At 43.5% G+C, this 26,708-nt stretch overlaps 1 protein-coding gene across 1 annotated transcript; it reads right to left on the reverse strand.

The window, feature by feature from the left end:
- LOC112214916 (platelet glycoprotein Ib alpha chain) lies at window positions 1-26,708 on the reverse strand. Its single transcript, XM_042297835.1, has 6 exons — window positions 26,588-26,708; window positions 24,571-24,747; window positions 14,914-15,201; window positions 5,370-5,555; window positions 494-895; window positions 1-156 (listed from the first exon to the last, which is right to left on the reverse strand). Exons 2-6 carry the CDS (start codon window positions 24,727-24,729, stop codon window positions 1-3), a joined length of 1,191 nt encoding a protein of 396 aa, XP_042153769.1. The 5' UTR covers window positions 24,730-24,747; window positions 26,588-26,708.

Genomic DNA, 26,708 nt, shown 5'->3' on the forward strand with positions numbered 1-26,708 from the left:
TCAGGGTCTGGGTTCTAGGTAGTGGGGGTTGAGTTGGGGTCCTAGGTGGTTGAGTTGGGGTTCTAGGGGGTTGAGTTGGGGTTCTAGGGGGTTGAGTTGGGGTCCAAGGTAGGGTCCTAGGTGGTTGAGTTGGGGTCCTAGGTGGTTGAGACGGGGCTCTAGGTGTGACGGTTGTGGTCATGGTGGGGTGTGGTGAGAGTCTGGAAGATCCTCTATAGAGACCATGATGCTCCCAGCTGTTCCCTCCCCGGACCCTCCCCTCCTCTGTCCCCACCCTGCTCTCCTCCCACTCCACCAGGATGGTCACTATCTCCCACCAAGACCATGTGACTGACTCATTCAGCAGGAGGGGCAGGTGGGTGGGGTCGGTAGGGTGTAGAGGAGGGGTGGTGGGTTTCAGGGTAGCTGTGGTGGTAGTAGTGGGTACCACAGTAGTAGTAGCAGTAGTAGTGGTAGTAGGAGTAGTAGTGGTAGTAGGAGTAGTAGTGGTAGCAGGAGTAGTGGGTACCACAGTAGCAGTAGTAGTAGCAGGAGTAGTGGGTACCACAGTAGTAGTAGTGGTAGCAGGAGTAGTGGGTACCACAGTAGTAGTGGTAGCAGGAGTAGTAGTGGTGGGAAAGGTAGTAGGAACTGTGGTTGTGGCTCCTGTGGTTGGTGGCATAGTGGTGGTGGGGGGTAGTGTAGGGGTAGGTTGAGGTTCAGAGTCTCCAGGGGGGCCATCAGGTTTGGCACCAGGTGAGCAGTACTCCTCATCCTCCAGCCCCACGATTGGTCGGCCGGCCAGGGAGGGAGGTGTGGCACAGGTAACACTCTCTTCGTCCGGAGTGATGATTATTCCATCCCTCGTATACACATTGAAGCCCTGATCATCCAGGTGTTTCTTCAGGTAACCCACCTTCAAAAACAATACAACTTTATTTAAACACACCTAGAGAACGTACCTTACATGGTTCTGGAATAGAATAGAGAACATACCTTACAGGGTTCTAGAATAGACTAGATAACATTACTTACAGGGTTCTAGACTAGAATAGAGAACACACCTTACAGGGTTCTAGACTAGATAACGTACCGTACAGAGTAATAGACTAGACTAGATAACATTACATGCAGGGTTCTAGACTAGACAACATTTCTTACAGGGCTCTAGACTAGAGAACTTACATGGTTCTAGACTAGATAATGTACCTTACAGGGTTCTAGCCTAGACTAGATAACATTGCTTACAGGGTTTTAGACTAAAATAGATAACATTCCTTACAGGGTTCTAGACTAGAATAGATAACATTCCTTACAGTTGTCATGATGTTGGTCTGAGGGGGGAGGTTTATTCCTCGGCATACACATCACAGACAAACTGAATTGGTCCACTCACACAGACAGCATCGTGAAGAAGGCGCAGCAGCGCCTCTTCAACCTCAGGATGCTGAAGAAATTCGGCTTGTCACCAAAAGCACTCACAAACTTCTACAGATGCACAATCGAGAGCATCCTGGCGGGCTGTATCACCGCCTGGTACGGCAACTGCTCCGCCCTCAACCGTAAGGCTCTCCAGAGGGTAGTGAGGTCTGCACAACGCATCACCGGGGGCAAACTACCTGCCCTCCAGGACACCTACACCACCCGATGTTACAGGAAGGCCATAAAGATCATCAAGGACATCAACCACCCGAGCCACTGCCTGTTCACCCCGCTATCATCCAGAAGGCGAGGTCAGTATAGGTGCATCAAAGCTGGGACCGAGAGACTGAAAAACAGCTTCTATCTCAAGGCCATCAGACTGTTAAACAGCCACCACTAACATTGAGTGGCTGCTGCCAACACACTGACACTGACACTGACTCAACTCCAGCCACTTTAATAATGGGAATTGATGGGAAATGATGTAAATATATCACTAGCCACTTTAAACAATGCTACCTTATATAATGTTACTTACCCTACATTATTCATCTCATATGCATACATATATACTGTACTCTATATCATCGACTGCATCCTTATGTAATACATGTATCACTAGCCACTTTAACTATGCCACTTTGTTTACATACTCATCTCATATGTATATACTGTACTCGATACCATCTACTGTATCTTGCCTATGCTGCTCTGTACCATCACTCATTCATATATCCTTATGTACATATTCTTTATCCCCTTACACTGTGTATAAGACAGTAGTTTTGGAATTGTTAGTTAGATTACTTGTTGGTTATTAGTGCATTGTCGGAACTAGAAGCACAAGCATTTCACTACACTCGCATTAACATCTGCTAACCATGTGTATGTGACAAATAAAATTTGATTTGATTTGATTTATGACCCCCACAAATAACTTTCCCCTTTCTCTCTCTCTCTACTCTAATGATGTAACTATTGAAAATCCCTTGGTTAACATAGAGAGTCTGGTGACATCAAAAGATGGGAAAACGGAACCATATTTCAGTAATCCAACCAGTTGAAAATATGCGTTGGGACTTAATGAATATGATGTCAGTTCAGTTGGCGTCTAAGACATGGTTACTGTTGATAGGACGACATAAAATGTATCTTGGAAAGTCTACACTTTCTAGTTATCAGATTCACATGGAATTGTTATGCAATTTAAATGTTTAAATATGAAACTATTTGTGAAAAGATTAAATGTAATTTTTAGCTTCTTAATAAGAGAACGGTTTGTCAGAAGAACACCACTCTGCTCACTCAGAGGCCCAAGTGAACAGACATGGGTTGTAAACTTGGGAATCGATGGGAAATGATGTAAATATATCACTAGCCACTTTAAACAATGCTACCTTATATAATGTTACTTACCCTACATTGTTCATCTCATATGCATACGTTGATACTGTACTCTATATCATCGACTGCATCCTTATGTAATACATGTATCACTAGCCACTTTAACTATGCCACTTGGTTTACATACTTATCTCATATGTATATACTGTACTCGATATCATCTACTGTATCTTGCCTATGCTGCTCTGTACCATCACTCATTCATATATCCTTATGTACATATTCTTTATCCCCTTACACTGTGTATGACAGTAGTTTTTTTTGGAATTGTTAGTTAGATTACTTGCTCGTTATTACTGCATTGTCGGAACTAGAAGCACAAGCATTTCGCTACACTCGCATTAACATCTGCTAACCATGTGTATGTGACAAATAAAATTTGATTTGATTTGATTTGATTTGAACTATGACACACAGCCCTCTCTCCCAATCCTATATAAACCCCTTGATGAAAATGTAACGTTCTGTTCCGAGGACGTTAGGGCAACGGTCCTACATTAAAAGGGCTCAGAATAAACCTGTTCCCGAGTACGTTAGGGCGATGGTCCTACGTTAAAAGGGCACAGAATAAACCTGTTCCCGAGTACGTTAGGGCGATGGTCCTACGTTAAAAGGGCTCAGAATAAACCTGTTCCCGAGTACGTTAGGGCGATGGTCCTACGTTAAAAGGGCTCAGATAACCTAACGAAATCAGCATCGAATTTCAACGTGAAGATGACGGTCAACACGCCGAAAGGAAGAATTTTGACTGTACCAGACAGAATATAGCATGAGCTTAAAGTATGGCAACTTGGTATGAACTTTAAACTCTTATTCACTAAAGAAATGCTCCCCCCTCCGCCCTCTAAACGTGGGCTAGGAGAGGACAGACAGAGTATCCATTCTACCACGCTCCAGTTCACCACTAGACAGTCTTCAGAGGACCAGAGATCCATGCTGGACAACCCGGCTTCCCATCTACGAACAACCGATCAAAGCCCAGCTCAGATTAAATATTTATTGCATTTTCCGTTTTCAAATGGGCGGAAATTTAGAATGCAAAAGATACTGTATTTACGATAGCATAGCTTCTCCCTTTTTGTTCTGACTGAGGTCTTCCCGCTTTTTCACTCAAACCCAACCCCCTTTCCTTTGTGTAACCAGCCGTCATGTCGGCTCCGTCCACCAGGGACATTTTCTTTATGACATAATTTGTAATCAATGCATGATCCATTCTGTGTGATTATTTAGGTATTTAGTAAATAAATAATTAAACCAAATTTGTATTGCTGATTCAACTTGTTAGCCAGGGTTCGAGAAGACAACCAAGAATTTACAACTTTCAGATGAGACTAAATAAGGTGACAATTAAATATTGACTGCTATTGATGTAAAAGAATACCAGGTCTTTAAAAGTTTATTCGGAAGATAACAGCTCTATAAACATTCTTTCGTTTTGCCCCGACTTTCTAGTTAATTATTTACCTGAGTAGCTTAATCAGGTAATATTAATTACAGAGAAATTATTTTATAGAACAGCATGTCATATCACGTAATCCGGCATAGCCAAAGACATGACACAGGGTTCTAGATTAGAGAATTTACCTTACATGGTTCTACACTATGGAACTTACCTTACATGGTTCTACACTAGAGAACATACCTTACAAAGTTCTAGACTATCCTAGAGAACATACCTTACAGGGCTCTAGACTAGGCTAAAGAACATACCTTACAGGGCTCTAGACTAGGCTATAGAACATACCTTACAGGGTTCTAGACTAGAGAACATACCTTACAGAGTTCTAGACTAGACTAACGAACATACCTTACAGGGTTCTAGACTAGTGAACATGCCTTACAGTGTTCTAGATTAGAGATTGTACCGCACAGGGTTCTTGACTACAGAACATACCTTACAGTGTTCTAGACTAGACTTACAAACATACCTTACAGGGTTCTAGACTAGAACAGAGATCATACCTTATAGGGTTCTAGACTAGAGAATGAACTTTACAGGGTTTTAGACTAGTGAACGTACATTACAAGCTTCTTGACAAGGGAACATACCTTACAGGGTTCTAGACTATAGAACGTACCTTACAGGGTTCTAGACTAGAGAACATAATATATGTTATGTGTTGTTGTTTGTTTCGCACTGCTTTGCTTTATCTTGGCCAGGTCACTGTTGTAAATGAGAACTTGTTCTCAACTAGCCTACCTGGTTAAATAAAGGTGAAATAAAAATAAATAAAAAATGTAATATGGGTTTCTAGACTAGACTAGATAATGTATTTTACAGGGCTCTAGACTAGAGAGCATACCTTACAGGGTTTCTAGACTAGATCATGTATTTTAAGGGTTCTAGACTAGAGAACTTACCCCACAGGGTTCTTGACTAGAGAACATACCTTACAGGGTTCTAGACTAGAGAACATACCTTACAGGGTTCTAGACTAGAGAACATACCTCACAGGGTTCTAGACTAGAGAACATACCATACAGGGTTATAGACTAGAGAACATACCTTACAGGGTTCTAGACTAGAGAACATACCTCACAGTGTTCTAGACTAGAGAATGTACCTTACAGAAGCAGGCCCAGGGGTTCTGCGACAGGTAGGTGTAGGGAACTTCAGGTTTGGCAGAGAACCACTGGTCAGGCATGGTTCTGATGTGGTTCTGCTCTAGAACCAAGGTTTCGATGGCCGGGAGGGAGCGAAACATCAGAGGGGGCAGAACAGAGATACGGTTCTGAGAAAGTTCCAGGATCTAGAACAAACAACATGGGTGTTAATTGACTGACTAGCTAACCAACTAGCTGACTGACTAGCTAACTAGCTAAATAACTAACTGACTAGCTAACTGACTAACTGACTCACTAGCTAGTGTAGAGAAATGCTATTTCTTATACAGGTGACCAAACTATTGTTAATACAGGGCTACGACTCAAAGTAAAGCCTGTGGGGTCCCCTACAGGATAGCTCCCGCATTACACTAATTGCCAAAACCAGCGCACACACACATAATCTCCTTTGTAGCTGAACATTGTGTGCCCGAAGAGGATTCTACGATGACGGACAGACAACTGAGCCAATGGCAGAAGACTACAGACTACACCCCAGCTGAACCAATCCAAAGATCCGATCTTCCAGAATCAACCTACTTTCTGTTCTATATATAAGTAGTGTATTGATTGTAACGGTCTCTTTGCCTGCAGTTCCGTACGAACCAGCGGAGGAGCCGTAATTACGCTGTTCTAGATATCTTCACTCTGAATAAACTGTCGCTTGTCATACAATTTACCACCTTGTCTGAATCGATCCTTGACCGACTCGCCCGTCTACATATCTAATTTCTAACAGAACTTGGTAGGCAGAGGATAGTTTACTAACGATCCAGTCGAAGTGGGTTGATTTGGGTGTGAGAGGGCGAGTTGGTGAAAGGACGGTTCACGGAGGACGGGTGAAGACTTTCGGGGGAGGACAACAATTCTGCTCAACTCGGAAAACTGATCTCAAGGTGCACCATAAAAAAGGTAGGCAAAGCCTGTTAAATCAAACTTTGCATATTGTCGTATAGTCTGTCCAAATTTTGATCAGTTTTTTTTTTTTCCGAGTAAGTATGAATTCTTGTGTAAATTTATAATTTGCTGACGAGTCGAAAGAACAGTGTAGTGAACATATGTAGTAACGAACCGGCGACGGCCGGTGTGATTTAAATCATTGATGAGATATCAGTAAGGGGATAGCTAATTACTATTCATTAAATCTGGCGCCGAGGGGACAAATTGTAATTTTGGGACCCGTGACCCGGTCAGCACAGTCTGCTAGCTTTCAATGATGAGTGATCACTGTTTTGTCCTGGATAGTTCCGATAGGGGTCGGGAATAGAGATCAGTAGGGGATAGCTAATTACTATTCATTAAATCTGGCGCCGAAGGGGATAAATTGTAATTTTATCCCGTGTCCCGGTACGGCCAGTCTGATAGAGATTCACCGATAGGGGTCGGACATGTGTGATAGTTCCGATAGGGGTCGGACATGTGTGATAGTTCCGATAGGGGTCGGGAATAGAGATCAGTAGGGGATAGCTAATTACTATTCATTAAATCTGGCGCCGAAGGGGATAAATTGTAATTTTATCCCGTGTCCCGGTACGGCCAGTCTGATAGAGATTCACCGATAGGGGTCGGACATGTGTGATAGTTCCGATAGGGGTCGGACATGTGTGATAGTTCCGATAGGGGTCGGGAATAGAGATCAGTAGGGGATAGCTAATTACTATTCATTAAATCTGGCGCCGAAGGGGATAAATTGTAATTTTATCCCGTGTTCCGGTACGGCCAGTCTGATAGAGATTCACCGATAGGGGTCGGACATGTGTAACGTGTTGTTTTGTCTTGTTTTGTCTTGTTTTGTCTATTTGTAACTGTTTGTTAAAATGCAATGTGGTTGTAATTGTTTCCATTAAGATTGTTGGTGGTGAGATAGAAGGAGAGAATTTCGATTAAAACTACGATTAAATTCCGATTGAATTAAATTAAATTACGTTTAAAGCAAATTCACAATGGCGACCCCCAATACTCCAAAGCTGAGGTTTAATGAGTCCCTAGAACAAAAAATAGAATATAGATCAGGGGGAAAGGAACGATGGAAGCCTATAAAGAAAGTTTGGGAGGGATTGAAGTTAAGATGGACACAAGCAGGTTATCTAGGAGGGGGGCCGCCAACAGGGGCCCAGCTGAAAACGAGGGAATGTGAGTTGAGAGGGACGTTGCAGGAGGCCAGAGACAAGGAAGTAGAAAAGAACAAAAAATCACGTATATAAGAAAAAGGGACTAAACAGAGAGAAAGGGCAGAAGTGGAACTGAAGATAGGAACTTGGGCCATCGAAGAGGCGCTAAGAGCACAACTGAATAAAAAACCGGAAACGGGAAAAGGGCCGGGCCCGCGTCAACACAGGCCCCTGTGTTCCTTGTAAAAGGAGTACTCCAAGGGGATACGTTGATCAAAGGGGGCCACCTGGAGTGTGAAGAATTAAAGCCTGGCCCACAGGGTTACTCCACACCAGGGGGTGCACACCAGGGCCATCTGACATGCATGCCCCTCAATCTATGCGAGAACAGCTCCGCCCCAGTGGCCACACGAGGAATCCATTCATAGATGGAGCAGGGGGCAACGGGAGCAGCTTGAAGTCAGAGGGGAGGGGAACCCCCACCTCCTGCACATCCAGTGTGTACAGAGAACATAGAGGGGAACCAAGGAGCGATATTAGTCTCTGAAGTGTAAGATAGCCAAAGTGTGTGCTGGTACAAAACTGACATGGGTGGAGGCCCTGCCACTGGCGTTGATGGCCATGAGGTCATCACCTGGGGCAGGGACTCATCTCTCACCCCACGAAATAATGACAGGAAGAGTAATGCCAGGTCCACCAAGAGAGGGAGGTCATATGCCCCCTCTTGATGTACACCAAATAGGTATGACTGACTATGTAAGAAAATTGACGGAACTGTCCGCAGCTCTTTCCAAACAGATACACAAAGTCCATGAGGGGGAGCTGACGGGAGATCCAGAGCAACCAAGGGTAAAGGTCGGAGACTGGGTAAGGATCAAGGTCCACAAGAGAAAGTGGCAGGATCCCAGGTGGACTGGACCGTACGAAGTGAAGGAGGTTACTTCACACTCGGTCCAGGTCAAAGGTAAATCAGGGGCGCCTTGGCACCACTTGACTCATTGTGCACCAGCTTCGATTCCCAATAGAACACTGACAGAGGTCAGGGTCGACTTGAGCGTCTCGAATTCGGCTCCAATACAACCCGATTAGCGGGTGACGATGTGGACCAGACTCCCATCAGCATCGGCTAATAGGCCTCCTAGAGACAGGGGTTATCCCTGGACTAGACTGGGCATATCTGGCCCCGGTTTATTCGTGTGTTTGTAAATGCATATGTCTACTGAATGATAAATTGAGTGAATGTTCAAACAATGTTTTAGATGTGCTCTGGCGTAAATGAAGATTTGTGAGACTCAAATCGTGTGCATGAAATATGCTTGATATTCAGTCGGGGACTAATATCGGTATGAATGAGGTCGGGGACCAAGCGAGTGTGGTACATTAGGTATTTCAGTTGGAGCTGGTACCGGTGAGAATGTTGAAAAAGTCGCAGGCTTGCTGAGGAGAGTTATATCATAGAATATTGAGGGGGTGTGCATGACTGTTGGAAAAAGTGTTCAACTCTATTAACGTGAAATTCTTTTTGTAGATTTGGGGAGACAATTCGGAGAAACACGAATAAGACATGAAACATCAAGACAAATTATTTTAGTTTGAGGGGATTATCATAATTATTAGGTTTTGTTTATGTAGTACATGTTTGGGTTAAGGGGATTTCCATGTTCCCAGAGACATGGTATTTTAAAGAGGCACGCTCACATATGGAACTTTTATGAGTTTTTATTTTATGAGTTTTAATTACACAAGTGATTTTTATTTTATTTTAAGGATAAAGGGTTCTTTAATATGTCTAATATGGTATGGAACACGAATGTAGGGGGATGGTGTAACCTGTGACCTGCTTTCATGGCTCTCTCGGGTGGTCTGATCAGCCACAAGGGGGTGCCATTTGAATAATGAATTTGTGGTCATGGGTAATACTGTCTAAAACATAAATAAAAAGATTTAAAAAGTTTTTTGAAATTAATTTTTTTTTTTTTAAGGTAACTTAATTACAGTGGGGTTTACTTAACCTATATAAAGACTTTAGAAATTGCCACAATAGACATGTTTTTCTAAAAATAAAAAATCCATGAGTTTAGATAAAGCCAGACAGTGAGACATTTAGTTAAAATGTGGAAAACATGGGAAAAGGCAGACAGAAGAGCCCTCCCCTGCACTGCAGAGACCTTGAAGGTTGGAGAGCAGAGAGGAGAAGTTTTAGAAGGGAGCCAGGATGAGCAAGATAACAGAATGTGTAGATAACAGTCACTGAGTGGAGACAAAAGGGAGAATTGGACATGTGGAAAATTAAAGGGGCGCTCCTACATGATAATGTCAGAACAGAAGGATAATATACTAATCTTACCTAAGTCATTATTTAGAGTAGGTAAGGTTGTTACCTGGGCAGAGCCAGGTATCAAAAGAGGGATAGGTAAATTGTGGTCTAGGATAGGATGGGGCCTATTGGATAAGAAACTAATCATTTAAAAAAAAATGTAGCTAAACAAATGGGCATAGAAGGTAAAGATATAATCAGATAAAACATATGAGAAACTGTTTGTTAACCAAGCCTGTATGTCCAGCATTTTATGCATTATAGGTGAACTACAGGTGAAGTCACTCAATCCAGTCCCAGAGGCTTGTTGGGGGGGACCATACCAAGGTCTCCTGGTGACAGCTAGCTGAAAGAGCTACCCGGATTCATATCGCACGGCGGGAGGGTAAGACACATTTACACTGTCGAACAATAAACAGTGTTCGAGAGGAGAACTGGAATTAACAGAATTCCGCGGGGGCCATCTCTCGAATGAAGTAACCCTCCCTGTCCTGTCACCCCTGTTTTTGTTCATAGAAGTGAAGGTGTGTCTGGCTCTTGCTAAGTGATGTGTTCTCGGGGAAAGGGTGGGGCTTCACATGGAAGCTGTTTGTCTGAGCTGTCTTATCGTGGGTGACATCCCAAATAACACAGCTCTGGACGAATCAGTGCCCGAAGCCTCAGCTGGTTTGACCACCCTGGCTCACGGGTTGACAGAAAACTCTGGGGTGGATACTTCTCTGATTAATTGGGTTTGATAGTATGTTCAGAAAATGGGGAAAATATTATGATCACTGTATTATGGGCTACATTCAACTGTGTGACTGTTTTAGTTATATGGGGCTGTTGTCTAATTCCCTGTGTATGAGGCCTTATTTCCAGGACTCTGGAGAAATCGATGGAAATAGATGGTGATGTACCAGCGGATTCCAGGTTCTGACCCGTGGAGTGCTGAATGTATGTCTACAGAACAAGTGGACGAAAATTATAAATGAAATTATATTAAATTGGGAGGGTGTCCGTATGGGGATTACATGATAACCGACTTGGGACAGTTCTGGGATTGGAGAAGAGGGTATCCTTATAGCATAGGGGAAAACCTGGGAGCACTGTTGAACTTTGTAAAGGTGATGAAATCCTACTAACCATCAAAACTATTAAGCTCTCTGATGCAGACACTTACACCCTCGGACTACAAAGGACCGGGACAGACACGATGGGGGGGTTTTCTATTAAGGTGCTGCCAAAACCAGAGGTCCCAGACGAACCAGGGCCAGACACACTCCTCTACCACCCCTGGACCGAACCTGCCACCACTGTGTTAAAAATCCCATTCAGGTAATTAATGTTAGAGACTATTCAGCTATTGATCAATTAGGCACTGAGACTGGTTTTGATGGTAGGGACAATTTGTGGCTGTCTTATATGAGGTATACAGCTAAGACCCTGAAAAGAAAGGACTGCATGAGTTACATGAAACATTGGTCATGCTAGACCTGTTCTGGCTACACACCCATTTGCTATAGGAGAAGGAGAGGGGTGGTTGTGTATTCTGAGAGGTTTTTACCAGGTTCAGCCCAATTCAACTCTCTGTTCCTCTTTGAGCCTTGTGTCTCCTACAGTACCTCCTCATCGGGCCCCTTGGGGTGTTGAGGCATATGGGGGCAATTACAGTTGCATCACGGGTACAGGTAATGGCATTGATTATGAGAGATTGCCTGAAGCTGATTGCAGTAGTAACATAGCCATTAATTCCACTTGGCCAGTTACAGGCCTAAACCAAACTAGTGGTCTGGCTGATGTGTGGTGGATCTGTGGACCCAAAAGAGTGCTGAGACCCATTCTTAGAGGAGACTGGCAAGGTACGTGTGCTCTGACCAGTTTGATAATTCCACTGACCATTGTTGATGTTACTGCTGAACAGCTGTTGGGTTCTGTACCCAGGGGACCTGAAAACATTCCATTCCATGGGAGACATAGACGTAGTGCTCCATGGACAGAGGATGTAGTTGACATACACACTAACCTGTTGGGAGTGCCAGTGGGGGTTCCTCATGAGTTTCAGGTCTTGGGTAGGAATGATGGATTATAGGTCCAGCCATAGTGGATGCAAGGCAGACTGCATGGATTCATTACATCTACTATGATCAACAGCGTTTTGTTAATTACCCCCGTGATGCACTCACTAGTATGTCTGAACAGTTTGAGGCCACATCTAGGGTTGCCAGACAGAATAGACTTGCTTTGGATATGCTTCTTGCCAGTCAGGGGGGCGTCTGCAAGATGTTCGGTGAACAATGTTGCACGTATATTCCTAATAACACCAGTCCAGATGGTAGTATATCTAAGGCCCTTAGTGGGCTTGATGCACTTGATATATTATCTGCTGAGATGAGGACCATGGCGGGGGTGGAGGAGTCTGGCCTGTTCTCTTGGGTGGGAGCCTGTTTTGGTAAGTACACTAGTATGGTGGTTACTGGATTTCTGACCCTAATTCTTGTATTTTTGTTATTGATGTGTTGTGATGCTTCCATCATACCATGTTTCAAGAAGTCTTTTACAGATGCGGTGAAGGCTTCAGGCATGATGATGCCTTTGCTTGATGCTCCAGTTGGAGATGCTGATACTGAAGCATGCTTTCAGGGGAGGATGAGACTGACTGAGGATGACCCATGGTATGCTGTGGGTGAGGTAGTAGAATAAATCTTACACCACCACAGTTCCTTGTTATACATTTTTATGATAGGTTTTCTTTCCAGTATGTTTGTTCTCCCTGTTGTGAAGGTTTCGAGTCCCTGGGTGGCATGAAGCCCAACTGGTGCAGGATAGGAGTAGATGAGGACCAGATGGTTTATAATAATGCTTTGCTCTGCTTTACTCTGTTTTCCATGACCAAAGTTTTATCCTGTATCTTACATGTCAATAAACAAAGTGTTATCCTGTTTTTGCTAAGTGACACCCTTGTGGGTGTCAAAGGGGGACTTAAATTTCACACCATTTTCTTTTGTTCTGTTTTTGAATGAGCTGTTGTTCTCTTTTGACATGAAGGTATTTTAAACGTTGTGACTGTTATATGATTCATTGCTGAATTTTTGTTCACACCCTGGGGGGGGAGGGATTATTGGATCCTGTGTTTTACATTATAGCCATTACCATATATATGATTGAATATTATCTGCTGTTGGCTTGTGTTGATGTATGTAAGTGGTATGCAACAATAGCTGACTTGAAACATTGATAAGAGTGTCAGGGCCAGGGGACTTTCTCATGCTGAAAAAAAAATATATATATACAGAAGGGAGGGCACATTCAGAGTGTGGGGTTGCGAGAACAAGCGGTCTTTTGTTAGATAACAGGAGCCAGGTGCGAGATAACGGTATAGAGCATGAGAGCCTGGCTGCAACTTCTCTTATGACATTCCAGAATCGTATTGCCATTGATATGTTACTCTCTGAGAAGGGCGGAGTTTGCTCTATGTTTGGTGACCAGTGTTGTACTTTCATCCCTAATAACACAGCCTCGGATGGTAGCTTGACCATAGCTCTGGAAGGTCTGCGGACGCTTAATGGTAAAATGAAATCTCATTCAGGGATTGATACCTCAATGTGGGACTCCTGGATGAGTGCGTTTGGTAAATATAAAACCCTGGTGTCCTCCATTTTGGTATCCATTTCGGTGTTCGCTGCCATTTTAGTTCTCTGTGGATGCTGTTACATTCCATGCATCCGTTCCCTTACCACTAGGGTTATCTCTAGAGCCATTGACCCTTCCTCCCCTTCCCAGATGTTTCCTCTGCTGGATAAAGACCAACTTGAATTCGAGGATGAGGAGGAGAGTGCCTATTAGGTTTACATATATCTGCTGTTGCCTGATGGGGATGTATGTATGTGTTATGCAAGTGGATCATTCCGCCTGACTTGCATAGTTTAAGTCACATCTCTTTGGAGATGTGAAGAGAGGGAATGTAGACAAGCATTTTACTTTTATTTTGAGCTGTTGTTCTCCGCTCTGTTAAATGAGGGTTGTAAGTTCCTAGGTGGCTGGTAGCCAACTTAGTACATAGTGGGATTGAATGGAGAACATGATAGTAATACATATATATCTATTTCTGTTTAATACCGTGCCTTATTTCATAGTCCCCTTGGGAGAAGTTTCTCTTTGTGTCTGGATCTAGTTAAGTTGTGTCACGTCTCTGGTGAGACGTGAAGAGAGGGTTTTGTAGAGAAATGCTATTTCTTATACAGGTGACCAAACTATTGTTAATACAGGGCTACGACTCAAAGTAAAGCCTGTGGGGTCCCCTACAGGATAGCTCCCGCATTACACTAATTGCCAAAACCAGCGCACACACACATAATCTCCTTTGTAGCTGAACATTGTGTGCCCGAAGAGGATTCTACGATGACGGACAGACAACTGAGCCAATGGCGGAAGACTACAGACTACACCCCAGCTGAACCAATCCAAAGATCCGATCTTCCAGAATCAACCTACTTTCTGTTCTATATATAAGTAGTGTATTGATTGTAACGGTCTCTTTGCCTGCAGTTCCGTACGAACCAGCGGAGGAGCCGTAATTACGCTGTTCTAGATATCTTCACTCTGAATAAACTGTCGCTTGTCATACAATTTACCACCTTGTCTGAATCGATCCTTGACCGACTCGCCCGTCTACATATCTAATTTCTAACACTAGCTAACTAACTAGCTAACTTACTAACAAACCAACTGACTAACTGACTAGCTAAATAACTAACTGACTGACAAGCTAACTAACTAGCTAACTTACTGACTAGCTAACTAACTAACTGACTGACTAACTAGCTAGGTAACTAACTAACTGACTAGATAACTGACTAGCTAACTAACTAACTAACTAACTAACTAACTAGATAACTAAATGGCTAGCTAACTAGATAACTAACTGACTAGGTAACTAACTAGCTAGCTACCTTAAAGACTAGCTAACTAACTAACTGATTAGCTAACTAACTGACTAGCTAACTAAAACATGTACTGACTAGCTAACTAACTAGCTAATCAGGTAACCAAACAATTAACCAATAAAGAAATCAACTAATTAAATGGCGTACTGACCTGTAGCAGCCTGAGCCCAGAGAAGGACAGGTCGTCTAGTGTCTCCAGAATGTTCTGGTCCAGATAGAGTTCTAGCAGGCCCGGCGTGGCCCTGAAGGAGTGAGGGGGCAGGGTTCTAATGCGGTTCCCTACCAGGCGTAGAACCCCTAGAGTGGGGAGAATCGGGCCGGGGGACAGGGGAACCTCTGGAACTGCGTTGTGGCTCAGATCTATCTCATAGAGCTCTGGGAAGTGACTATAGGAGGACCAGGTTAGACTGGAGAACTGGTTCTGGGTGAAGATCAGCACCTAGAACACAGGAGAGACGATGATAATGTAGTATAGTATAGTAGAGTAGAGTGGATATGATGATAATGTAGTATAGTAGATGAGAAATGATAATGTAGTATAGTATAGTATATAATATAAATATGCCCTGTATATACAACACAAATACACCCTGTATATACAATATAAACACACCCTGTATATACAATATAAACACACCCTGTATATACAATATAAACACACCCTGTATATACAATATAAACACACCCTGTATATACAATATAAATATGCCCTGTATATACAGTACAAATACACCCTGTATATACAACACAAATACACCCTGTACATACAATACAAATACCCTGTATATACAATATAAATATGCCCTGTATATACAGTATAATATATACCAAATCAAATTTTATTAGTCACATGCGCTGAATACAAGAGTTGTAGTAGACCTTACAGTGAAATGCTTAGTTACGAGCCCCTAACAAACAACGCAGTTTAAAAAAAGACATAAGAATAAGAAATAAAAGTAACAATTAATTGAAGAGCAGAAGTAAAATAACAATGTGGAGGATCTATACAGGGTGTTACGGTACAGAGTCAATGTGGAGGCTATAGGGGCCTCCCGGGTGGCACAGTGGTTAAGGGCACTGTACTGCAGCGCCAGCTGTGCCACCAGAGACTCTGGGCTCGCGCCCAGGCTCTGTCATAGCCGGCCGTGACCGGGAGGTCCGTGGGGCAACGCACAATTGGTCGTCTGGGTTAGGGAGGGTTTGGCCAGTAGGGATATCCTTGTCTCATCGCACACCAGCGACTCCTGTGGCGGTCCGGGTGCAGTGCACACTGTTTCCTCGGACCATAATAGTTTGTTGGTGATGTGGACACCAAGGAACTTGAAGCTCTCAACCTGCTCCACTGCTGCCCTGTCGATGAGAATGGGGGCATGCTCGGTCCTCTTTTTCTTGTACTCCACAATCATCTCCTTTGTCTTGATCATGTTGAAGGAGACAGTGTTGTCCTGGCACCACATGGCCAGGTCTCTGACCTCCTCCCTATAGGCTGTCTCTTCATTGTCTGTGATCAGGCCTACCACTGTTGTGTCATCGGCAAACTTAATGATGGTGTTGGCTGTGCAGTCATGCCTGGCCGTGCAGTCATGAGTGAACAGGGAGTGCAGGAGGGGTCTGAGCACGGACCCCTGAGGGGCCCCTGTGTTGAGGATCAACGTATCAGATGTGTTGTTACCTACCCTTACCACCTGGAGGCTGCCCACCAGGAAGTCCAGGATCCAGTTAGTCTTAGGGTCCTTAGCTTATTGATGAGCTTTGAGGTCACTATGTGGTCACTATGGGGTTGAACGCTGAGCTGTAGTTGATGAATAGCATTCTCACATTGGGGTTCCTTTTGTCCAGGTGGGAAAGAGCAGTGTGGAGTGCAGTAGAGATTGCGTCATCTGTGGATCTGTTGGGTCGGTATGCAAATTAGAGTGTATTAAGTATTTCTGGGATGATGGTGTTGATGTGGTCCATGACCAGACTTTCAAAGCACTTCATGGCTACAGATGTGAGTGCTACTGGTCGGTAATCATTTAGGCAGGTTACCTTAGTGTTATTGAGCACAGCCACTATGGTGGTCTGCTTAAAACATGTTAGTATTACAGACTCGAACAGGGAGAGGTTGAAAATGTCAGTGAAGACACTTGCCAGATGGTCAGCGCATGCTCGCAGTACAGGTCCTGGTAATCCGTCTGGCCCTGCGGCCTTGTGAATGTTGACCTGTTTATAAGTCCTACTCACATCAGCTGCGGAGAGCGTGATCACACAGTCTTCCGGAACAGCTGGTGCTCTCATGCATGTTTTAGTGTTATTTACCTCGATGCGAGCAGAGAAGTAGTTTAGCTTGTCTGGTAGGCTCGTGTCAGTGGGCAGCTCTCAGCTGTTCTTCCCTTTCTTGTCTGTAATGTGGATATGGATTTGCAAGCCCTGACACATCTGACGAGCTGGTGTAGTATGATTCAATCTTAGTCCTGTATTGATGCTTTGCCTATTTGATGGTTTGTCAGAGTTCATAGCTGGATTTCTTATAAGCTTCCGGGTTAGAGTTCCACTCCTTGAAAACGGAAGCTCTAGCCTTTAGCTCAGTGGGGATGTTGCCTGTAATCCATGGCTTCTGGTTGGGGTATGTACGTACGCTCACTGTGGGGATGATGTCATCGATACACTTCTTGATGAAGCCAATGACTGAAGTGATGTACTCCTTAATGCCATCGGAGGAATCCCGGAACATATTCTAGTCTGTGCTAGCAAAACAGTCCTGTATCTTAGCATCTGCTTCATCTGACCACTTAGCAACTGCTTCCTCTGTTTAATTTGTGCAAGTAAGCAGGAATGAGGAGGATAGAATTATGGTCAGATTTGCCAAATGGAGGGCTAGGGAGAGCTTTGTATGCGTCTCTGTGTGTGGAGTAAAGGTGGAGTTTTTTTCCCTCTGGTTGCACATTTAACATGCTAGTAGAAATGAGGTCAAATGGATTTAAGGTTTCCCTTAAAGTCCCCTGTTTGCTTATGGCCTTATGCAGCTCATTGAGTGCGGCCTTGGTGCCAGCATCGGGTTGTGGTAAATCCGTTTGGAAAAACGGATTTAAGTTTCCCTGCTTTAAAGAGTCCGGCTACTTGGAGTGCCGCCTCTGGGTGAATGTTTGCTTATGGTGGAATACAGCTCATTCAATGCTGTCTTAGTGCCAGCCTCAGTCTGTGATGGTATGTAAAACAGCTACGAAAAATACAGATGAAAACTCTCTAGGTAGATAGTGTGGTCTACAGGTTATCATGAGATACTCTACCTCAGGTGAGCAATAGCTCAAGACTTCCTTAGATATCATACACCAGCTGTTATTTACAAAAATACATAGTCCACCGCCCCTTGTCTTACCAGATGCCGCTGTTCTATCCTGCCGGTGCAGCTTATAACCAGACAGCTGTATGTTGACAGTGTCGTCGTTCAGCCACAACTCCATGATGTGTAAGATATTATAGTTTTGAATGTCCCATTGGTAGTTTAATCTTCTGTGTAGGTCATCGATTTAATTCTCCAAACACTGAACGTTTGCTTGCAGAATGGAAGGAAGTGGGGGTTTACTCAATCATCTACGAATTCTCAGAAGGCAGCTCGCCTTCTGGCCCAATTTTCTCCACCTCCACTTCACCCAAATCACGGGAATCTGAGCCTGTTCCCGAGAAAGCAGTATATCATTCGCGTCGGGCTCGTCAGACTCGTTACAGGAAAAAAGGATTCTGACAGTGAGTAATCGCAGTCCTGATGGACAGAAGTTATTTTGGTTATAAGATACGGTAGCGGCAACATTATGTACAAAATCATTTTCAAAAAGTTACAAACAACAGAAAAAAAACAATTAGTTGGGGACAATAAAACGGCAGCCTTCTTCTCCGCCGGCATTGTTACAAATATACACATTATACCCCCAAAAGTATACAGTATACACATTATACCCCCAAAAAATATATACATGTTAAGATACAGAAACATAGTCAAGGGAAGCACAAATAAAACACCACAAATCACCCAGAAAATCAGTTACATTCCTCCACAAATAATAATCCCCAATCAATACTTTATACTGGCTGAACGGCAACAGAACATCAGTTACATGGTCCCCGATCAATACTTTATACTGGCTGAACGGCACCGGAACATTATTTACATAGTCCCCGATCAATACTTTATACTGCCCCAACGGCACCAGAACATCAGTTACATAGTCCCCGATCAATACTTTATACCGCCCCAACGGCACCAGAACATCAGTTACATAGACCCCGATCAATACTTTATACCGCCCCAACGGCACCAGAACATTATTTACATAGTCCCCGATCAATACTTTATACTGTCTGAACGGCACCAGAACATCAGTTACATAGATCCCGAACAATACTTTATACCGCCCCAACGGCACCAGAACGAACATCAGTTACATGGTCCCCAATCAATACTTTATACTGGCTGAACGGCACCAGAACATCAAGATGACATTTATTTAGAATTTTTGTTCCAGCATTACGTTGCATTAAAACTAAAAACAGAATTACATAGCTCGGTGGAGACCCTAGGAACCTCAAGAGTTCACCAATCCTGTGAACGGGTTAGGCAATTCAGGTGTCTATACTTCAACAGCAAAGTTAGATAAGATGGACGTTTATGAAGTGGGGTCTTGTGTGAACAAAAAGGGAGTCAAGTAGCGATCTACGGGTCTTTAGCGAAGTCCAACCTTTTGATACAGGATGCAGTAATGAGTATCAAACATGTCACCTGTAACAAAACAAAGGGCTATGGTAGATGGAATCCAAAGGTTTAAGTAGCAGCTGCACTTTGATAAATAATATCACCATAATCTGTTCAGGGACTTTCCAAGACTACTAAACTCTATCTGTCTGTAACGAACTACGTATATCTAAACTCAGCAAAAAAAGAAACGTCTTCACTGTCCTCTGCGTTTATTTTCAGCAAACTTAACATGTGTAAATATTTGTGTGCACATGACAAGATTCAACAACTGAGACATTAACTGAACAAGTTCCACAGACATGTGACTAACACCAATGGAATAATGTGTCCCTGAAGAAAGGGGGTTGGTCAAAATCAAAAGTAACAGTCAGTATCTGGTGCTGCATTAAGTACTGCAGTGCATCTCCTCCTCATGGACTGCACCAGATTTGCCAGTTCTTGCTGTGAGATGTTACCCCACTCTTCCACCAAGGCACCTGCAAGTTCCCAGAAATTTCTGGAGGGAATGGCCCTAGCCCTCACCCTCCGATCCAACAGGTACCAGACATGCTCAATGGGATTGAGATCCAGGCTCTTCGCTGACCATGGCATAACACTGACATTCCTGTCTTGCAGGAAATCACGCACAGAACGAGCAGTATGGCTAGTGGCATTGTCATGCTGGAGGGTCATGTCAGGATGAGCCTGCAGGAAGGGTACCACATGAGGGAGGAGGAGGTCTTCCCTGTAACGCACAGTATTGAGATTGCCTGCAATGACAACAAGCTCAGTCTGATGATGCTGTGATACACCGTCCCAGACCATGACGGACCCTCCACCTCCAAATCGATCCCGCTCCAGAGTACAGGCCTCGGTGTAACGCTCATTCCTTTGACGATAAATGTGATTCTGACCATCACCCCTGGTGAGACAAGACCGCGACTTGGCAGTGAAGAGCACTTTTTGCCAGTCCTGTCTGGTCCAGCGACGGTGGGTTTGTGCCCATAGGCGACATTGTTGACAGTGATGTCTGTGATGCCCTCAGTCCAGCCTCTCTCAGCCTATCTGAACATCTGAACATCATCAAAGGTTAGTGACTCATTTTATCTATATTTCTGCTTTTTTGTGACTCCTATATTTGGCTGGAAAAATGGCTGTGTTTTTTCGACTTGGCGGTGATCTAACATAATCATATGTTGTGCTTTAGCTGTAAAGCATTTTCGAAATCGGACACGATAGGTAGATTAACAAGATGTTTATCTTTCATTTGCTGTATTGGACTTGTTAATGTGTGAGAGTTACATATTTCTAAAGAATATTTTTGAATTTCACGCGCTGCCTTTTCAGCGGAATGTTGTCGAGGGAACCCCTGCGCTAGAAAGGTTAAAGTTAGTGAGGGAGATATGGGACTTCAGCTTCAGTGATTTATGCAGTTCGTTCCAGTCATTAGAGAACTGGAAGGAAATGCAGCCAAAGGAGGAACTGGTTTTGGGTGACCAGTGAGGTATACCTGCTGGAGTGCTACGGGTGGGTGCTGCTATGGTGCCCAGTGAGCTGAGATAAGGCGGGGCTTTACCTAGCAGAGACTTGTAGATGACCTGGAGCCAGTGGGTTTGGCAACGAGTATGAAGCGATGGCCAGCCAACGAGAGCGTACAGGTCGCAGTGGTGGGTAATTTAACGGGGCTTTGGTGACAAAACGGATGGCACTGTGATAGACTGCATCCAATTTGTTGAGTACAGTGTTGGAGGATATTTTATAGATGACATCACCCAAATCGAGGATCGGTAGGATGGTCAGTTTTACGAGGGTATGTTTGGCAGCATGAGTGAAGGATGCTTTGTTGCGAAATAGGGAACCGATTCTAGATTTAATTTTGGATTGGAGATGCTTAATGTGAGTCTGGAAGATGCCTAAGGCATGTTCACGCAGATGAGCAGGGACCCTGGGCATCTTTCTTTTGGTGTTTTTCAAAGTCAGTAGAAAGGCCTTTTTAGTGTCCTAAGTTTTCATAACTGTGACCTTTAATTGCCTACCGTCTGTAAGCTGTTAGTGTCTTAACGACCATTCCACAGGTGCATGTTCATTAATTGCTTAGGGTTCATTGAACAAGCTTGGGAAACAGTGTTTAACCCCTTTACAATGAAGATTGTGAAGTTCTTTGGAATAATACGATTTATCTTTGATAGACAGGGTCCTGAAAAGGTGTCTTTTTTTGCTGAGTTTACATGAGTTTCTATGAGCCAGGTGATGTTGCAGCCTGGAAAGAGGATGGAGAGGTTCTGGAAAGAGGGGAGAGATTCTGGAAAAAGGAGGAGAGGTTCTGGAAAAAGGAAGGAGAGGTTCTGGAAAAAGGAGGAGAGGTTCTGGAAAAAGGAAGGAGAGGTTCTGGAAAGAGATTCTGGAAAGAGGAGGAGAGGTTCTGGAAAGAGGAGGCGCAAGTGAGTGTGATGCAAAAGGAGGAGATAGTTAGTGAAAGATAACAAGTAGAGAGGAGCCAAATTCAGAAAGTAATTTATGTCGGAGTATCATTGGAGAAAGCCGACAGCTCAGCATTTAACACCATAGTACCCTCCAAACTCGTCGTTAAGCTCGAGACCCTGGGTCTCGACTCCGCCCTGTGCAACTGGGTCCTGGACTTCCTGACGGGCCGCCCCCAGGTGGTGAGGGTAGGAAACAACATCTCCACCCTGCTGATCCTCAACACCGGGACCCCAAAAGGGTGCGTTCTCAGCCCTCTCCTGTACTCCCTGTTCACCCATGACTGAGTGCATGCACGCCTCCAACTCAATCATCAAGTTTGCAGATGACATTACAGTGGTAGGCTTGATTACCAACAGCGACGAGACGGCCTACAGGGAAGAGGTGAGGGCCCTCGGAGTGTGGTGTCAGGAAAATAACCTCACACTCAATGTCAACAAAGCAAAGGAGATGATCATGGACTTTAGGAAACAGCAGAGGGAGCACTCCCCTATCCATATTGACGGTACAGTAGTGGAGAAGGAGGACAGTAGCGGAGAAGGTGGAAAGTTTTAAGTTCCTCGGCGTACACATCACGGACAAACTGAAATGGTCCACCCACACAGACAGCGTGGTGAAGAAGGCGCAACAGCGCCTCTTCAACCTCAGGAGGCTGAAGAAATTTGGCTTGTCTCCAAAAACACTCACACAACACTCACTTTTACAGATGCACAATCGAGAGAATCCTGTCGGGCTGTATCACCGCCTGGTATGGCAACTGCTCCACCCACAACCGTAAGGCTCTCCAGAGGGTAGTGAGGTCTGCACAATGCATCACCGGGGGCAAACTACCTGCCCTCCCAGGACACCTACACCACCCAATGTCACAGGAAGGCCAAAAAGATCATCAAGGACAACAACCACCCGAGCCACTGCCTGTTCACTCAGATATCATCCAGAAGGCGAGGTCAGTACAGGTGCATCAAAGCTGGGACCGAGAGACTGAAAAACAGCTTCTATCTCAAGGCCATCAGACTGTTAAACAGCCACCACTAACATTGAGTGGCTGCTGCCAACATACTGACTCAAATCTCTAGCCACTTTAATCATTAAAAATTGGATTTAATAAATGTATCACTAGTCACTTTAAACAATGACACTTTATATAATGTTTCCATATCCTACATTACTCATCTCATATGTATATACTGTACTCTATACTATCTACTGCATCTTGCCTATGCCGTTCGGACATCGCTCATCCATATATTTATATGTACATATTCTTATTCATTCCTTTACACTTGTGTGTAATAGGTAGCTGTGAAATAGTTAGAAAACAGGTTAGATATTACTGCATGGTGGGAACTAGAAGCACAAGCATTTCGCTACACTCACATTAACATCTGCTAACCATGTATATAGATATACAGATATATTTTACTTGATATTTAATTTATATTTATTTATTTCTCCTTTATTTAAGGACTGACTGCTAAGTTCAGGCTACCAAGCTTGCTAGGACAGAACAGATCTGACATGTGTATGTGACCAATAACATTTGATTTGATTTGATTTAGCTACCAGCCCAGAGTGGTGCCAGCTGTCTTCTGCCAGAGTGATGGACATCAAATAATTGTTACCAACATCAAAAGAGAGCTGTGAATTTAAGTGTTTTAGTTATAAACGTTTCCAGTGAAGTAATTGGACATGCTGATTCCTTCCTGAAAGAAGAAGACATCTGAAGTTGTAGACCTTTTCAGTTGTTTGACATTACATAGCAGGGCACAGATGAGAAGGGACACTGTTAATAATGGACATTTAGGCCTAATTAGTCATTCAAAGGTCGCAGACTACTTCAAAACACGTCGCAGACTACTTCAAAACACGTCGCAGACTATTTGTTTTATTTGAGTCCCTGACAGCTCTCATACAGACTACATGAACATTATTTTTGCTTGTTATTGGGATGATATAATATATATAAATGCTGTAAGACTACTAGGTTGGGTTGCTATGTTTCATTGGTTGTCTTCAAGTTAGGCTACACATGAAGTAGGTTACAGTAGGCTATTCTGTGAACTGTGAAATTGTGCTTGTTGTGTTGTTGCCTAAAACTGACAATGTATTTTCATTATTTTCAAGCAAAACTGTCTTGTCATTACCACGGTCTTGGGGTAGGGGGCCTAACCTGTCTTAGGGCTGTTTACCAGGTGGGGAGCTATGCTATTAACCAGACACTATGAGGGGCTGTATACAGTGGGTTATTCTGAACCTTTCACCCCCTACTGTTAGGAAAGGTGCCACTACTACTAAGTAGTAGGTTAAATGTGTTGGGCTCTGGTGGTCACTCAAGCTCTCAAGACTGATCTGAGAAAAACCATAAACAGCTACGTATATCCTACCTCTTACATGTAGAAAAAACTAACTTTAAATCTTAGCTTCCATTCTACTCTACTTGTAGAGTAAAGAGGAGAGTAGAGTATTGTCCTGAACTTTCTTTTACAATCATTGGACTGAGAACCTATTCAGTGGTCCAGACAACTTCTGAAATCTTGGTTAAAGCCAGAATAACTATTGAGTTTAGGTGAGTTTAGATGAATTTTGTTTTGTTGTTATAGAGAAGTATAGCAGTACCTTGGTTGTCGTGTCGATGCTGGCGGGAACGTCACTAAGGTTGGTTGCCGTGCAGTTGACCCGGGGGCGGTGGTCTTTGTCACGGTCACTATGGCAACCAGTCATGGCATTGGAGTGGTGAGAGAGGGGGAGGAAGAGGAGGAGGAAGACGAGTGCCATGCTGACGGACTGAAAAACCTAGAGGAGAAACAGGTGAGAGAATCATTATGGCACCCATATGTAGTTCCCTACCGGGACCCATAGTGGCTATACAGTCGTGGCCAAAGGTTTTGAGAATGACACAAATATTAATTTTCACAAAATCTGCTGCCTCAGTTTGTATGATGGCAATTTGCATATACTCCAGAATGTTATGAAGAGTGATCAGATGAATTGCAAAGTCCCTCTTTGCCATGCAAACTAACTGAATCCCCAAAAAACATTTCCACTGCATTTCATCCCTGCCACAAAAGGACCAGCTGACATCATGTCAGTGATTCTCTCGTTAACACAGGTGTGAGTGTTGACGAGGACAAGGCTGGAGATCACTCTGTTATGCTGATTGAGTTTGAATAACAGACTGGAAACTTCAAAAGGAGGGTGGTGTTTGGAATCATTTTTCTTCCTCTGTCAATCATGGTTACCTGGAAGGAAACACGTGCCGTCATCATTGCTTTGCACAAAAAGGGCCTCACAGGCAAGGATATTGCTGCCAGTAAGATTGCACCTAAATGAACCAGTTATCGGATCATCAAGAACTTCAAGGAGAGTGGTTCAATTGTTGTGAAGAAGGCTTCAGGGTGCCCAAGAAAGTCCAGCAAGCACCAGGATCGTCTCCTAAAGTTGATTCAGCTGCGGGATTGGGGCACCCCCAGGACAGAGCTTGCTCAGGAATGGCAGTAGGCAGGTGTAAGTGCATCTGCACGCACAGTGAGGAGAAGACTTTTGGAGGATGGTACCAACACATCCTCCGAGAGCAACTTCTCCCAACCATCCAAGAACAGTTTGGTGATGAACAGTGCCTTTTCCAGCATGATGGAATAATTTGCCATAAGGCAAAAGTGATAAGGCATAAGTGAAAACTAAGTGGCTCGGGGAACAAAACATCGATATTTTGGGTCCTTGACCAGGAAACTCTCCAGACCTTAATCCCATTGAGAACGTTGGTCAATCCTCAAGAGGAGGGTGGGCAAACAAAAACCCACAAATTCGGACAAATTCCAAGCATTGATTATTCAAGAATGGGCTGCCATCAGTCAGGGTGTGGCCCAGAAGTTAATTGACAGCATGCCAGGGTGGATTGCAGAGGTCTTGAAAAAGACGGTCAACACTGCAAATATTGACTCTTTGCATGAACTTCATGTAATTGTCAATAAAAGCCTTTGACACTTATGAAATGCTTGTAATTATACTTCAGTATTCCATAGTAACATCTGACAAAAATATCTAAAGACACTGAAGCAGCAAACTTTGTGGATATTAATATTTGTTTCATTCTCAAAAAACATTTGGTCACGATTGTACAGTATATTTACAGTCAATATATAGGGAATAGGTGGACATTTGGGACACACTTCATGTTGATATGTTTCTACCATATTACCAGGTCATTTATAATAGAGACTGATGTTTCTACCATATTACCAGGTCATTTATAATAGAGACTGATGTTTCTACCATATTACCAGGTCATTTATAATAGAGACTGATGTTTCTACCATATTACCAGGTCATTTATAATAGAGACTGATGTTTCTACCATATTACCAGGTCATTTATAATAGAGACTGATGTTTCTACCATATTACCAGGTTATTTATAATAGAGACTGATGTTTCTACCATATTACCAGGTCATTTATAATAGAGACTGATGTTTCTACCATATTACCAGGTCATTTATAATAGAGACTGATGTTTCTACCATATTACCAGGTCATTTATAATAGAGACTGATGTTTCTACCATATTACCAGGTCATTTACAACAGAGATTAATGTTTCTACCATATTACCAGGTCATTTATAATAGAGATTTACCGTGTTGCTCCTCCTTAGACTTCAATCTGCAGCTGGTCCAGAGTCTAACACAAACACTATAGCTGGCTGAAGATATACCCAACTGTCTGGGTGTGTGCTGGGTGTGTGCTGGGTGTGTGTC

This window comes from Oncorhynchus tshawytscha, linkage group LG15, assembly GCF_018296145.1.
Source record: "Oncorhynchus tshawytscha isolate Ot180627B linkage group LG15, Otsh_v2.0, whole genome shotgun sequence".
Classification (NCBI taxonomy): domain Eukaryota; kingdom Metazoa; phylum Chordata; class Actinopteri; order Salmoniformes; family Salmonidae; genus Oncorhynchus; species Oncorhynchus tshawytscha.